Source organism: Musa acuminata, chromosome BXJ2-3 (genome assembly GCF_036884655.1).
Source record: "Musa acuminata AAA Group cultivar baxijiao chromosome BXJ2-3, Cavendish_Baxijiao_AAA, whole genome shotgun sequence".
Lineage (NCBI taxonomy): Eukaryota > Viridiplantae > Streptophyta > Magnoliopsida > Zingiberales > Musaceae > Musa > Musa acuminata.
The window spans coordinates 40,930,001-40,944,382 of NC_088340.1; the positions used below are offsets into that span (position 1 = coordinate 40,930,001).

A 14,382-nucleotide genomic window follows, 5' to 3' on the forward strand; every position below is an offset into this window, starting at 1 on the left:
TCTAGGGTATTTATAGATGAGTTTGATGTTACTTGATGTGGCTGCCTGCAGGAGGCAGGCTGATAGCGTCTTACATGGGGTTGGCGTGGCGTGAAGAACCAAGCCTAAGTTAGGTGTTAATGCGCCTCGACCAGTGTTCCGGCTCGATTAACCGAGTGCAGTTGCGCCAATCGAGGCATGAGGTGTCGGCTGACGTCATGGTGTGTCACATCGCCATTTTTACCCTTATCATATTCCCCCCCCCCGAAAGGAGCTATGCGTCGGCTATTGTACGAGGGGAGACCGATGCATGGCTTCTGTCTTCAGGCGGGTGGGCCGCGTGGACGCGGTCTCTGGGAACATGGAGCCGAGGAGCCGAGGAGCACGACGCAGGTGGGCTGGCCGCGCAGGTGTGTCTCGGGAGGCATGGACCGAGGAGCACGACGCAGGCGGGCAGGCCGCGCAGGTGTGTCCCAGGAACATGGAGCCGAGGAGCACGATGCAGGCGGGCAGGCCACGCAGGTGTGTCCCGGGAACATGGAGCCAAGGAGCACGATGCAGGCGCCGCTCAGGTGGGCAGGCCGCGCTGAGGTGGGATCGGTCGTCTATGGCCGAGGGATATGGCAAAAAGCCGGGGGACTCGATTCAGGCGGGCAGACCGCGCTGAGGTGCATCTCGGCGGTGTAGCCAAGGGACACCGCTCAGGCGGGCAGACCGCGCTGAGGTGAACTCGACAACGTATGGCCGAGAAGCTCGGCGCAGGCAGGCTGCGGCCGAGGGACGTGACCCATGTGGGCAAGCCGCCCCGAGATGGACTCGGCAGTGAATATGGCCGAGGAGCTCGGCGCAGGCAGGCTGGCCGCGCAGGCGTGTCTCGGGGAGTATGGAGCCGAGGGGCATGTAGCAGGCGGGCTGGCCGCGCTGGTGTGTCTCGGGAACACGGAGCTAAGGAGCACGACGTAGGCGGGCTGGTCGCGCAGGTGTGTCTCGGGGATGATGGGAGCGAGGAGCACGACGCAGGCGGGTAGGCCGCGCAGGTGTGGTCTCGGGCATCATGCTGCCGAGGAGCACGATGCAGGCGAGCAGACCGCGCAGGCGTGGTCGCGAGGGCCATGCGGCCGAGTAGCACGACGCAGGCGGGTAGGACGCGCGGACGTGGTCTCGGGCACCATGCAACCGAGTAGCACAACACAGGCAGACAGGCCGCGCCGAGGTGGATCTCGGTAGTGTGTGGCCGAGGTGCTCGGCGTAGGCAGGCTGCGACCGAGGGGCACTGCTCAGGCGCGCAGGCCGCGCTGAGGTGGACTCGGGCCGTCTAAGACCGAGTCGTGCGAATGCAAAAAGAGGGGGGTTAGGTCGAAGCTAACCATGAGCCAAGAGGCGGTCAGGTAAACATGGAGCCTTTCGCTTGGAAGAGACTGAGGCAGGGGCTAGATTCCTTGCTCGAGGATTACACCGGATAGCAACCGCGGATGCTTGACCGCTGCTACGGGGCCCGTTGCCTAGAGTCACTCCTCTTCCTTGCGGTCACCCAAGCTTCCGTCGTGATGTACCAATTAGCTCGCTGGAGCATATCTGGTACTATGGTGGGGGGTCGCTCTACGAGGGACCAGCAGAATCTGGAAGGTCGCAAGCCTACCATGAACGCTTGCACTAACAGAGAGGGGTGAGTGTCCGGTAAGCATCGGATTTGCGTGGCAAAGCGATCCACAAAATGTGAGAGGGGCTCGTCCTCTCTTTGTTTGAGTCTGAGGAGCTATGCCGCGGAGGGCTTCGGCCGGGCATGGGCTACGAAGTGGAGCTCGAAGTCCTTGGCGAGCTGGCCGAAGGAACTGATCGTTCCGATCTTCAGGCCGCCGTACCAAGTGCGGGCTGGACCCCTCAGGGTCGTGGGAAACGCCCTGCATATTAAAGCGTCAGACGTTCCATACAGTGCCAGTTGGGCACGGAAAGCGGCAACATGGTCCGCTGGGTCAGTGGAGCCGTCGTATGCGTCCAGAGAAGGGAGCTGGAAGTTCGGGGGAACCGCGTGATCTCGTATCTCTGGTGCGAACGGAGATCCTCGGTATGTGTCTACCCCGAGCTCTCCCTTCGAGTTGCGAAACTCCTTCTCTAGTTCGTCAAGCCGCTGCCAAAGAAAGCGTAGCTGGGCTCGTAGGGGGTCCGTTGAATCCGGAGATAATACCTCGGGCTCCGGGCGGCCGCTCGGGTTTGTCCTTACTGGATCCCCGAGTGGGGTCGGTCTGACCCGAGGAGTAGTGGAAGGCTCCAAAAGCGTCATGTGGGCTCGAGCAGGCGGCTCTTGTTGCCGTAGCGGCTGAGTCATATGCGGGGGTGCCGATTGAGGGACAAGCGGGATAATGGTTTGCACCATATCCGTTAGAGCTCAGACTTGAAGAGCGAGGTCGTGAAAGGCCTCGGATGACACCGGCGAGGGGACGCTCAAAGCGCCCTCGGGCGGAAGCAGATCCGGGTTGTCGGATGAACGCCAGTAGCGTTCCGAGGTCGCAGGGAGGTCGTCAGCCTGCGACCCGTCACGCACGGTCTGCGCCCCTGCTAAGAACGATCCCTCGGCAGGGAGTTCATCGGGATCAGTTTGAGGATCCCTCGACATTCGGGCCCTCCTTCTAGCGCCAATCTGTTGTGGGAAACAACTTTTTAAGCCGTGGCCTCGAGGTCGACGCGGCTCGGTTCGAGGGTCCGGATGTCGGGGATCTCGGGCAGCGTCCCTCGGGGTCTCCCGACGGCCGAGCACGGTGGTTCGGGTCGGGAGGTCGGGTCGGTAGGTCGGGTCGATAGGTCGGGTCGGGAGGAAGCTCCGTCGTAGTGTCGGGAAGAGGCGACACCGTCTCGCACCTGCACATAGGTCGGGCCGGGAGCTCGGCCCGACCCCTCCGACGATCAAGTTAGCGATGTGGAGAGGGTTTTGGAGGAAGAGATGCCTCCATACAAGTGTTGTGTGTGAGTTCGTCCTCCCCCCTGTTCGTTTAGAACTCTGGGGCATTTATAGATGAGTTTGATGTTACCTGATGTGGCTGCCTGTAGGAGGCAGGCTGATAGCGTCTTACATGGGGTTGGCGTGGCGTGAAGAACCAAGCCTGAGTTATGTGTTAATACGCCTCGACCAGTGTTCCGACTCGATTAACCGAGTGCAGTTGCGCCAATCGAGGCATGAGGCGTCGACTGACGTCATGGTGTGTCACATCGTCATTTTTACCCTTATCAATATTGTATATCTTCTCGCCGAAAAATAAATATAATGACACACAGAGTATTCAAAAAAAAATCTTTTTTAATTGAAATTGTTTTATTTGTGTCCTTTTTAACTTCAGATAGTCCATAATCCATACAAAATGCAACATAAAAAAGACAATCAAATTATAGTGGCATGACACCATTCTTACCGGTGAAACTATCTCACACCTTCAAAAAAAATGTATATCAGATCAAATTTTGAACCATTAATCTTTTGTAAATAGATCTAATACATAATTCAGATAACATTTTTCAAGAATTATTCGTCTTATTCTCATGCATTATGTCCTTCAAAGTCAGATCTATTTACCTGTTCAATCTGCCCCTCCGAAACCTATCAATTCTGAAACTGTCAAGGCAAATATAGTAATCAGCAGCTATTCTCATTGCTGCTTTCTTTTAATCCATATGTAATACTTCAGATCAAATAACTATACAGGATGAGATAAATCATGGAATCCCTTCCAAGGCATTTACATGAGAGAAAGAAAAGGCTTAGTGCTCATGAACACATGAGCTTATGTACAAAACTGAACTACTGGAAGCGCACCGAGCGTATTGAGCCCATCCATCACATCCAACACTCTTGACCTCTCCAGCTTCCAATCTAATGCCACATTGAACTCTTTGTCTGGAGAATTCTCACAGCTCCTATTCCGACCCCTATGTCTCCTGGCTCTCTTCTCCAAGTCCAAGCTTTTGCTTCTCCCTAATGTAATCTTCCTCAGGGTTACTTGCTCCAACATATTTCTTTCGTCTTCTGAGAGTAGGGCACCTTCAATTCTACCATTGCATGCCTGAGATGGTTCTCGTATGGACTCTGAGATCACCACTGTTCCCTTATTTGGTTGACTTTGAACTGGGCTGGCTGATGTTAATCCATAACCCCTGTTCTTCACCTGGATAACTAGATGGTGAAGCCATACCACTAGTTCTAATATGTACTCCTCAGTTTTCTCTTTATTTGCGTGATGAAGCGTCTGGATACGGGCAATGCAGTTTTGCATGTCTGGTTTCTTGTTAATCTCAGTACTGCAGAAGAACACACTGCTTAGATGCAATCACATACATAACAAGGAGATTCTGCTGTCATTTTCACATGCTAAGTTATTGCAAAACTAGAATAAAGACTAAAGGAAATGGAAGAATGAGTCCAGAACTAACCCCATGGTTGCCCACTCTCCTACCCATCCAAAACCTTGATGTGCTCTGATTAGATCAGATGAGAATAAAAAGAATTAAGAAACTGCAATAGCAATTCTAGCCTTGAAACAAAACATATGCAGCATAGATGAAAGTATGAGAGAGAAGGGGGGGAAACTATTTAGAAAATGTAAATAGTTAATGAAGGCATTTTAGATACCAACCTAGTTGTGTTTTCTGCTAATGGAGTGATCCAACATAAGATTTTCTGCATCTCAGCTTTTATATGAGCAACTGTATACTGCAGAAATGCAAATTCAGAAATAACAGTTATCATTACAAGTTTTAACAATTAGAGTTTAAAGAATACACACCACAAGAGTTTCACCAGTAGCTACCTATCCAAATGTACAAAGAGATCTGATAGTACATTTAGGAGACTACAATCATAAATTTATCATACAATGTGAACATAAATGACTATACTAAGATGATCTTTTAATTTCTGGATTTGCTAAAGCTTCTGATATATTATTTTTTATACACTTAAATACAAGAATGTGATCTAATAAATGTACAGCTCAGTTTAACTTGTCAAGATCTTTTGGAAATTCATTATACAAAAATTGGTTAACTTGATTTAGCAACCTCAATCAGATCATTTTATGTATTAGGCAATGGATCTTTACCAGACCTTTTAATATATGCACCTAGGAAACTCAGCTTCTAAAGCAAAGCTCACTTGCACATCATGAATGATCTCTTGGCATATTTTGTGTAGAAATTTGATGAAGTTGCCCATCTTTACATATGGGAACACAAAATGCTGCTGAATTTCGATACAAGTATTTTTGCTCCATAATGCATGAGTGGCAAAGATCACTGCAGCTTTCCAACAGTGTAAGAGTGTTGTTGGAAACATATCTTCCATCAAACTAGAAGAGGTGTGGTAGAGTTTCAAGTTCGATCACACAGATGCAGCATCTTACAGATATGTAAAATTTATTTGTGTTCAACTTTATAATGATATTCTAAAATATGTAAATCAAGCAAGTGTTTTGTTAATATAAATGTGCTGGTCTAGGGAAGGTTCACAAAAGAAATATTGAAATGTCACAGAGAAAAATACCTAATAGGGAAATAGAGGCTTAGCACTATAGTATAAACTGAAGGAAGTACAACATACCTCTTCCTTGGCATCAAATGATTGTAATCGGGTACGAAGTGCTGCCTTCACGCGTGTAGGCAATCCTTGATATAAACTGTCCCTTGTAGTTGGAGGAAGGGATAGTGGTCGAGATACCTATGAACAAAATATTTTAAGAAAAACTCCATAAAGCATGAGAAACACCATTTCTTAACCATAGTTCACCAAGTACTAATTGCTTGGCGTGTAGCTGGATCTCTCAGCTCCATATGTCAGGACATATAACTGAGATACATACTTTGATATGAGAAGCAACGGATATTACTTCGCATCTGCTTAAAACGAGCAGGAAGCACTATCAGTGATAGAAAACATATTGTATCCCAGGTATACTTACTATATTATCAATCTGGTTGATGATGTTAGCATAATGCAACGCGAGACCAGAAGCACCTAAGGTTTGATTCTGAGCTGGCTTATAGTCGAGTAAGTTGCAACCTGCAATTTGCTCAAACAGGTTTAATATTACAGTTACAAAGATCTCAACAACATACTTTCCAAATGGCTTAAAAAAAGGTATGGCGAGGATCAAGATAATCAACTTCAGCATAAGACTAATAGAGTACAGACCCTTTTTCTACATCCACAGATCATTCTGTATCTTTTTAGCACCCTTTTAAGGTGATGCTAAGAAATATATACATATAACTTGTCACGATTATTCCAAGGAAAATATTTGGACAAATATATTAACAAAAAAATAATCACAACAGCTGGGTGTCATCTTACATGTACCTTTTCAATCAATGAACATCATGAATAAATAAAACATAATACCAACAGAACGTTTATTAATGAAGTTATTTAGTTAATCACATCGCAGAATTACTCAAACCGTTCTTGATTGTCATATGATGATGGAGCAGTATATCAACAGAACGTTTATTAATGAAGCACATTGAAAAAAGAGTATGACAAGAATCATACTGTTATTTAGTTGATCACATCGCAGAATTAAAACTATTCTTGATTGTCATATGATGATGGAGCAATGCTTTTATCTAAACCAATTTGAAGACTCACGACAAGAATCCAGAAATTATAACTCATGAAAAAAGCACAAAGGAAATGAAGTTTCTTCCATTCTCGACAAGAACAAATTATAATGCATCTTATCCAGGAATTTAAACACAGCATACTTGGAATGGAATATTAATGATTACTTATTGTAAGGCTCTTATTTTCACCTTCATTAGATTTTGTTTAAACACAATTCAAGACGAGAACTAAAATATCATTGTATACTGCTCCATATAATTAGTCCCGAATGGTCCACATGTTGATTGGTTCACAGCTCTGCAATTTTAATAGATATTAGGTTTTGTTCAGAATATGATTGGTATGGTTGATTGCAACTGACAAGGGAGCCTTATCACAGTTCACAATACATGATCCCCTCTCTTGCAACCAACCCATTCTACTAGTTGAGGAGGTGACAATGGTCAGGGAAGAAGATGAAGAAAGAATAGGAGCCAGAGGCAGCTAGGTCCTGGCAGGTCTTGAGGTGGGAAGGCAAAGAAGAAAAGCATAGGGGCATGAGAGAGGTTCCTAGTAGCCAGACATGAAACTGATCCTAAAAGGTTTAAAGAAATTAATATGAAGAGTTAAGACATCATCATTCTCAAAAATGTTGTCAATAGACTCAATACCAAATTTGCAATAACATACCAGAAGTTTTAAATGATTCCCAAATCTGCTTATACAAAAATGTAACAATGTCTACAAGCTTTTCCACCACCTGCAAAAACAATGAATATGTTGGAGAACTTTTTTAATTATATATATATATATATATATATATATATATATATATATATATATAAACTAAACCATCTGGACAATGGTCTTTTTACATATTTAAAATGAAGTCATAATGGTTAGTTCATAAGAATCCAAGAACAAAACCATTACCTCCTCCAAGTTTCTGGACCAAAGGGATTTCTTTTTCAAACTCTTCACAAGCTTCTTTTGGCGTTTCAGTTCACTGTTCAAAATACTCTCTGCTCATGTAAAAAGTGGGTAGAAGCCAATAAAATGACATTGCCAAACTATCAGCAAAAATACTACTAGTTCAACAAAAATGGAAGCATCAGCATGCATTTAATCCCAAAAAAGAAAAAAACACAGTAATATTACAAAAAAAATTTAATTAACGGCCAACAATTCAAAGTTGAATCAGATAATTAATAACCTTGTCAACGAGAACCAGACTAGGAATAAACCAAATGGTCTAAAAATGGCAGAGTCCATAAAGACTAGAGATGCATGGGACCATAACATAGAACTGAAAGAAAACCTGCCTTTGTATTTAACATGTCTAAGGAAGCCTCTCTAAGAGACTAACCTATCAAGTAGGAAAATATAAATTCAATCTAAAGATTCTAAAATAAGTTGTTTTATTTGTTACTTAGAAAAGGAAATATAATTGTGTACTGTATGGGATATGGCGTAGCTTAATATCCAAACCTCATAAACTATTTATGTTTTCTTAACATCAAGCAATACTTCCAATATGCGGTCAAAGTCAAAACATGCACAAGGAATAAATCTCCAGTCAGTTTACCATTTGAATCTTAATAAAAGCTTACTAGCTTACCCTGTCTAGCTGCAGGTATCAACTCTTCTTCTTGAAGCTTCCTTCGGTAATCCTGTTCATATCTATCTAGAGCATGTAACTCGTGATAAAGCTCCTACACATGCAAGATGGTTTAGTTGATCATAGGCAAACATTGAAGAACTATTTTATAAGATAAGACTCATCACATTTGTTCATACAGACCAATAATCATGCCGATGTTTGCATAATTCTTTATCAGAAAAATATTATCAACTTCTCAATGAACTTGATGTCCAGAAAATGGGAATGAAAGAAAAACAAAATTGTTCCTGATCACAAAATGTGTCTTAGGCTGTTTTCAATGAAGACGATTAAATGTTTGTGTTAATTAACTTAAAACTAGGGAACATGGTTCACTAAGAAAAGTTCATCGATCAAAAAACAATTTATAATTCTGCAAAGTTGACCATTTCTATTAGATAATATAAAATCACCAAGACTTCCCAATTGTTTAATTGCTGAACATAAGCATATGGAAGCAAATTTAATATATGGAAACAAGTAGTTTATTCTTTAGAGCACAACACAAGTTGAGCGAATGCTAAACTTGTGATATGACTGAAAATTGCTCAAGTTTATATGTTTCCATCGAACAATTAAGATGTGGCAGTTCAATCAGATGGTAGCTCATCAATCCATGTTATAGCCTAAATATCAAGATTAAACTTTTTTTTTTAATTTTTTGAAGGGTGTACTGCTGGTAATGGTACAGCCAATACAATAACAGTACTGGTTCTAAAATCTTAGTTTTCACAATGACAGATAAAATTAAACTATCTATTAACTAAAGTCTCAACTATTTAGGTTCAGCTACATGGATAAAAAAACCAGCCTTATTTGACCTACAAATAGCAGAACCAAAAAAATCGACGAGCGAAGAGCTTGCTTTGTCAAATAATGAACATGATTTGAGCTATGGCAGCCCTTTTAACTGATTAACTATGGAATGGAATCTGGAGGCGACAGAACCCAATAATACTGAAAAGGAAAGAAAAGAACAAACATATGAGCAAAATTTAATGAACTTAAATGGAAAGATTCATCAAAACCTTTGGCACAAAACCTAGAATTTCATTCACCAAATGCTATAAGAATGTGGATTTCTAAATGTCAGATGGAAGCATATTCTTCCTCTTTTTCAAATCACTGATGAAAAACTATTTAGGATAAATAGAGACTATAAACAGTTTTATATCAAGATGTACTTACAGAAGTACTCTGAGCCAAATATATTAAGAGTTGCATCATCATTTCTGCCTCCTCTTTTGACTGTTCTGTGGGCGTCATATCCAAACTCAATCTGAGGAAACAATCAGCCATCATATTTCAAATTGAAAGTCTGTTTTGGACAACTTAAAATGCTTTGCAAAGTGTGACATCTTACTTCTCAAAATAGCGACCTAGATTGTGCCATATTGGGTCTTTACATAGGTCCCCAAACCTAATTACTTCTCTTGAAAAAAAGTCAAGTTCTTCTCTGTTACAGTGATACAAGAACAGCTATGCATCAGATCAGGTTCCAGAAACAACTATAATACAAGTTAATAAGATGCGACACCTGCAGATTGCATTACTAACCCCACCTTTTGTCAGTGGCAGTGATCCACAGCAACTCATTAGCATCTGCAGAGATTAGTTTTCTTACTCCATCTGACTGCAAAACTTCTTCTTTCAAGATATTGATGTTTTCATCTGAAAGACTTCTCCATAAGTTAGCTCCTTTAGCAATTGTATTTGCCACTTCAAATGCTAAGATGGAAATTTTATATCCTCGGGCCGTCACTCCGGATGTGAATCCACTGCTAGGATTCAAGTTTGACATGCTACTTCCAAGGGTATCTAGAACCTCTACAGCTTTCTCCAGACCAGCAATGCTAGCTCGTCCCAGGATTGAACTTGTTTCTGGTACCTAAGAAATGTCATCACCAATAGTAGTCAGTTAAACTGGAAAATAATATAACCCTTTTATAATAATTCATCGTTCATGGACTCATAAAACAATGACTATTGTTTTGTTTCTCTCAAAACATAATATAATATAATAAAGACATTTCCGCTTGAGAACTTTCTATCATTGAACACAAATAAGTGGTGGATCTGGGCGATTGGTGACTGCTTTCCAGTTGTCATGTCCAATCATTTATTGGCAATGATCAGAATCAAATTCAAACAATTACAACAAAGACAAGCACATCTTGATCTCACAGAAAACATATGCTTTTAGATTCATTACATGTCAAAGCGTTAACAAGAGATACTTTAAAAAAGGTCAATAACTATGAACTCGTGTTTTCTATGATTAACTTTTCCAAAAACCCTCTGATTTTTCATTGCAAAATGCACAAAGTAAAGCATAAGAAAACAAGAAAAAAATTAGTATTGGCGGTGAAAGTTTTAAATATTGTAAAAGTAGAATTTAGGTTTGGCAATGAATGAATTATACTTCTCAAATTTATTGTCACGGTCCAAACTGTTTGCTTAAGATTTATATTACGTTTCTTTCCGTTGCAGTGAATACTGGTTTAATATGTTAATTCTTATTCCTATATTCTGAGTTAGTTTTAGAGCTATATCACAGTGTTGAGTGGTTCTAACCAAGGATTATGTTACCGCTCGAACTGGTATAGTAGGGATGATATATACTGGTCCAACCACCGGTCAGCCCTTGGACCAGCGTAAACCAGGCAGTTGAAGCCTGGTATAGGGATTACTACCCAGTAAAGTCCTTGTACTGGGTTCATCGCCCAGTACAGACCCGGTAACCACCAAGCAGATAACATCATTAAGAAGTAATATGCAAGTGTTGCTGAAATAGGTCAACATGGTAAGTAAGGAAAAGAGTAGAAAAAGGAGAAAAGGCAAGAGAGAGGTCCACATACACCTTCAACATAAAACCCACCAAAGATTCAAAGGGACTTTGAATCAATTGGCAAGACAAAGGGTAGATCAAGTTATAGAGCTTAAAAATATCTGAACTAGATTGATCAAAAAAAAAAAAAAAAAGAGGATAGCAAAGTCGAGCAATTAGTGATAGACCAACCACCCAATGAAAGTCGCAACAAAGAAAAATATATCAACAAAAAGCAGCAACATCAACACAACAATTCTCTCTTCATTAATCAGTAGAAAAGAAAAAAAAGAATTGAGGCATATCAAATGATGATCTACATTAGAGGGCAGTTCAAAGAAATTGCATATGAGGTTTTTGTGACATGTGAAATTGTCCATGAGTAGGCAATAGATTTTTTCCTCATATCATGATGGAATCTCTCCATTATTAGCAATCCTTTATATACATGTGAATTTTATCATATTCTTCAACTTTGACAACAGTACCCAGCTTTAGTGTATCCTAAATGTATCTTTTAGGAAAGAGTTTGTGGGATCAGAATTTCTTAAATTAGGAAAAGAATGGCTATTGATAAAGGCATATATCTTCAGTTATTATGATTCATATTTAATAGGGTATTCTAATATATCTTTAATAGATAATTAGAGTTCATAATCAATGAAGGTGTAACCAATTATATATCATGAAAGGGTATTCCAACAAAAAGATCAAATGCATCTTGCAAAATAGTGTGCAACTGATTTGAGAAATAAAAGATGTGAAAGTTCTGGCTGACAGTCTAATAGTATCTTCAGTTTCTCTGTTTGTCCATCTTTTTCTTCCTTTCTATGAGAATAGTACAGCAGATTCCCTCCACTTCAATCTTGCCATAATTAATTCTTTAGCACCTTCTTGAATGCCCTATTGAGGTCAGACATCCCTAATATTCTATTTGGATTTGTTCCCACAACATTTCTATGTCATCGTTGTGGGATGTTTTCTCTGTCAAACCCTACCAACAAGACATGTAAAGCATGACCAAAATAAAAGTTAAGTATGCAAATACATAAACATATGCACAGTTTCATTTTACATACACAGAGAAACAAAGATCAAATTTGCCAATAACCAATGATTTGACAATTCAAGGAGTGCGCTTAACACTCAAGCACAGCACATAACATCCCAGCACTGAGGAAGCATGCAGCATGATTGCATAACAAGTATTTGTGTCAGTATATAAAATATGGAATATCAAATTATCAATCAGACTTGCACTGCACAGCATGGCATGGAAACCATGACGTGTACTCCAATAATCATGTAGCAGGCTATACCTAAATCCCAGATTCTAGATAGCTAAGCTCATGCGAAATCCACCTAGAGGAAGTCCATCCCTAAGATACTTGAACCAAATTTTAAAATACATATCTGATACAATAAAGGAAACCTGTTGAACTTGGACGACCAAGTCAATTCGGACCCAGAATGGGTATAACCCCAAAATATAATTAAAATTTATTTAATACTGGTATTTGGTAGGTAAGTACATTAATAACATACCGATACCCACTCAGATGACTACAGTATGATCAGTGTATTGTCAAACTTCAAACCATAACTTGAACAACCACAACCAGAGATAATCTTATCGTGTTCCCACAGCGACTAACACAAGCCTTCCCCCTCAATTTATATGCTCCTTGACAACCTGTCCGCACAACAAAACTCTCAAGTAATTTACCTTTACCGCCAAAGACTAATTCTACAAAGTACTGCTCCAAATTTTCTTAATGGGACAAAAACAAATGCCCCTCACCTTTCTTTAGTCTTCAAACTAAATGCACCTTAGCCCGTACTACCTCTCTTGAAAGTGCATTCCAGATTCTTTGCAGGCTTCACTGAAACACATCGGATCCACTTATGTAAGGCAAAAATCCCATGTGTCATTTTTCACCCACTATGAAACCACAAAAGACTAGATGCAATACATTTAGAGCTCACATAGAAACTCATCGCATGGATTGGCAAGGTGGCATCATCTGCAAGTTCAATATATGCTTCGACATTTTGTCCATTCTTCCTCAATGCATTGCATGAGCACCCATATGGCATGTGACATGGAACATCATCTGTTAGTCGTCACAAAGCAGAACAGAATTGCACAATGTGAGTTGACTAGCATAGAGATTTCTAATTGAAGGACTTCCAAAATAGTTATATAATTCAACAGTATCCATTGATTATTACCATTTTCATATGTTCAATTATCAAGCTAAACACTCATTGTATGACTGTATCATTGTCCACTTACTGCTCTGATCGCTAACTTCCTAAACTTTTTGTACATTTTGCAAAATGATTTTCACGAGCATCCATTACGTTTGCACACTTGTAGGTCGTAATAATCAGGATCGTTCACTTTCCCATGTCCACTTTCTGAGCTCAACTATATTGTATCAAAGTCCAAATTACTGCTCTAACCCCTATATTCCTAAAATTCTTGTACATTTTGCAAAAAGATCAAGGGTGACCATTAGGCTTACATACTCATAAATCCTCCATGTAAACCCAAACTTTGGGGAATAAAAACAAGAAATCTCATATCTTATTCAATTATCCCAATCTCTCTGCATCACAGACAAGATTGCAACTCGGTATTCTTTTTTCTTCTTTCCTGCTGTGAAAAAAAATAGAACCCGATATGCACCGATGACCCACTAAAAATACTCAGATCTCCATGTACGATACATTCAACTTAGCCTCACTACCAGCATATCGTCATCTCCGGTTCATTTTCTTGCCGACTTCCTGTGTCGCATCGGAGAGCTTTTAAGCCTTCATCCAGAACACTTTCACAAGCTCACTGATAATTCTCTAATCATGTATCTCAATCGCCCAAAACCACAAGTAAAGAAATCAATTCAAGCAATAAATGAAGCACCTTTCCAGCCACGGCCTTGGTCGGTACCACTCGGAGCTCGCCGGAATCGAAAAGCTTGTAGTTGCTCTTCCGATCTCCAAAAGTACCAACCTCCTCCGCTCCATCGGCGTACAAAGCATCCTTCCTCTCCTTCCTATCACTCCTGCTTCGGCTCGAGCAAACGCAACCCATCTCTTACCCTCTCGATCGGGGCACCTGCAGCAGAGACCTAATCGAGGAACCAGAGCCCTAGGATTCTCCTTTTACTCCTCCTGCCCCGGTCCGCGGGGCGCGGTACTTATCCAGGGTTCCCCGCCCTCGTCCTGGCTCATCGCCGTCTTCGCTCGTGTTCTTCGGATTGACTCGTTCGCGTGTGTCGGGAGTCCAAGTTCGCAGTCGGAAAGCGAGGTGCGGCTGGGGGCTGTTTC

General features: G+C 41.5%; 1 protein-coding gene across 6 annotated transcripts; it reads right to left on the reverse strand.

Moving 5' to 3' along the window:
- Window positions 1–3,596: 3,596 nt before the first annotated feature.
- On the reverse strand, window positions 3,597–14,382 carry LOC135580947 (protein PSK SIMULATOR 1-like). Of its 6 annotated transcripts, none has more exons than XM_065101020.1 (15): window positions 13,976–14,115; window positions 13,036–13,163; window positions 12,851–12,932; window positions 12,595–12,742; window positions 9,785–10,110; window positions 9,586–9,678; window positions 9,411–9,501; window positions 8,181–8,274; window positions 7,496–7,584; window positions 7,253–7,322; window positions 5,922–6,022; window positions 5,564–5,680; window positions 4,602–4,678; window positions 4,399–4,443; window positions 3,597–4,266 (listed from the first exon to the last, which is right to left on the reverse strand). In XM_065101020.1, exons 5-15 carry the CDS (start codon window positions 10,021–10,023, stop codon window positions 3,753–3,755), a joined length of 1,530 nt encoding a protein of 509 aa, XP_064957092.1. In that variant the 5' UTR covers window positions 10,024–10,110; window positions 12,595–12,742; window positions 12,851–12,932; window positions 13,036–13,163; window positions 13,976–14,115; the 3' UTR covers window positions 3,597–3,752. The 6 variants fall into 6 exon arrangements, with proteins under 6 accessions (XP_064957092.1, XP_064957090.1, XP_064957091.1 ...); XM_065101018.1 differs by having other exon boundaries at window positions 13,023–13,163; XM_065101019.1 differs by lacking the exon at window positions 13,976–14,115 and adding an exon at window positions 13,282–13,966 and having other exon boundaries at window positions 13,023–13,163.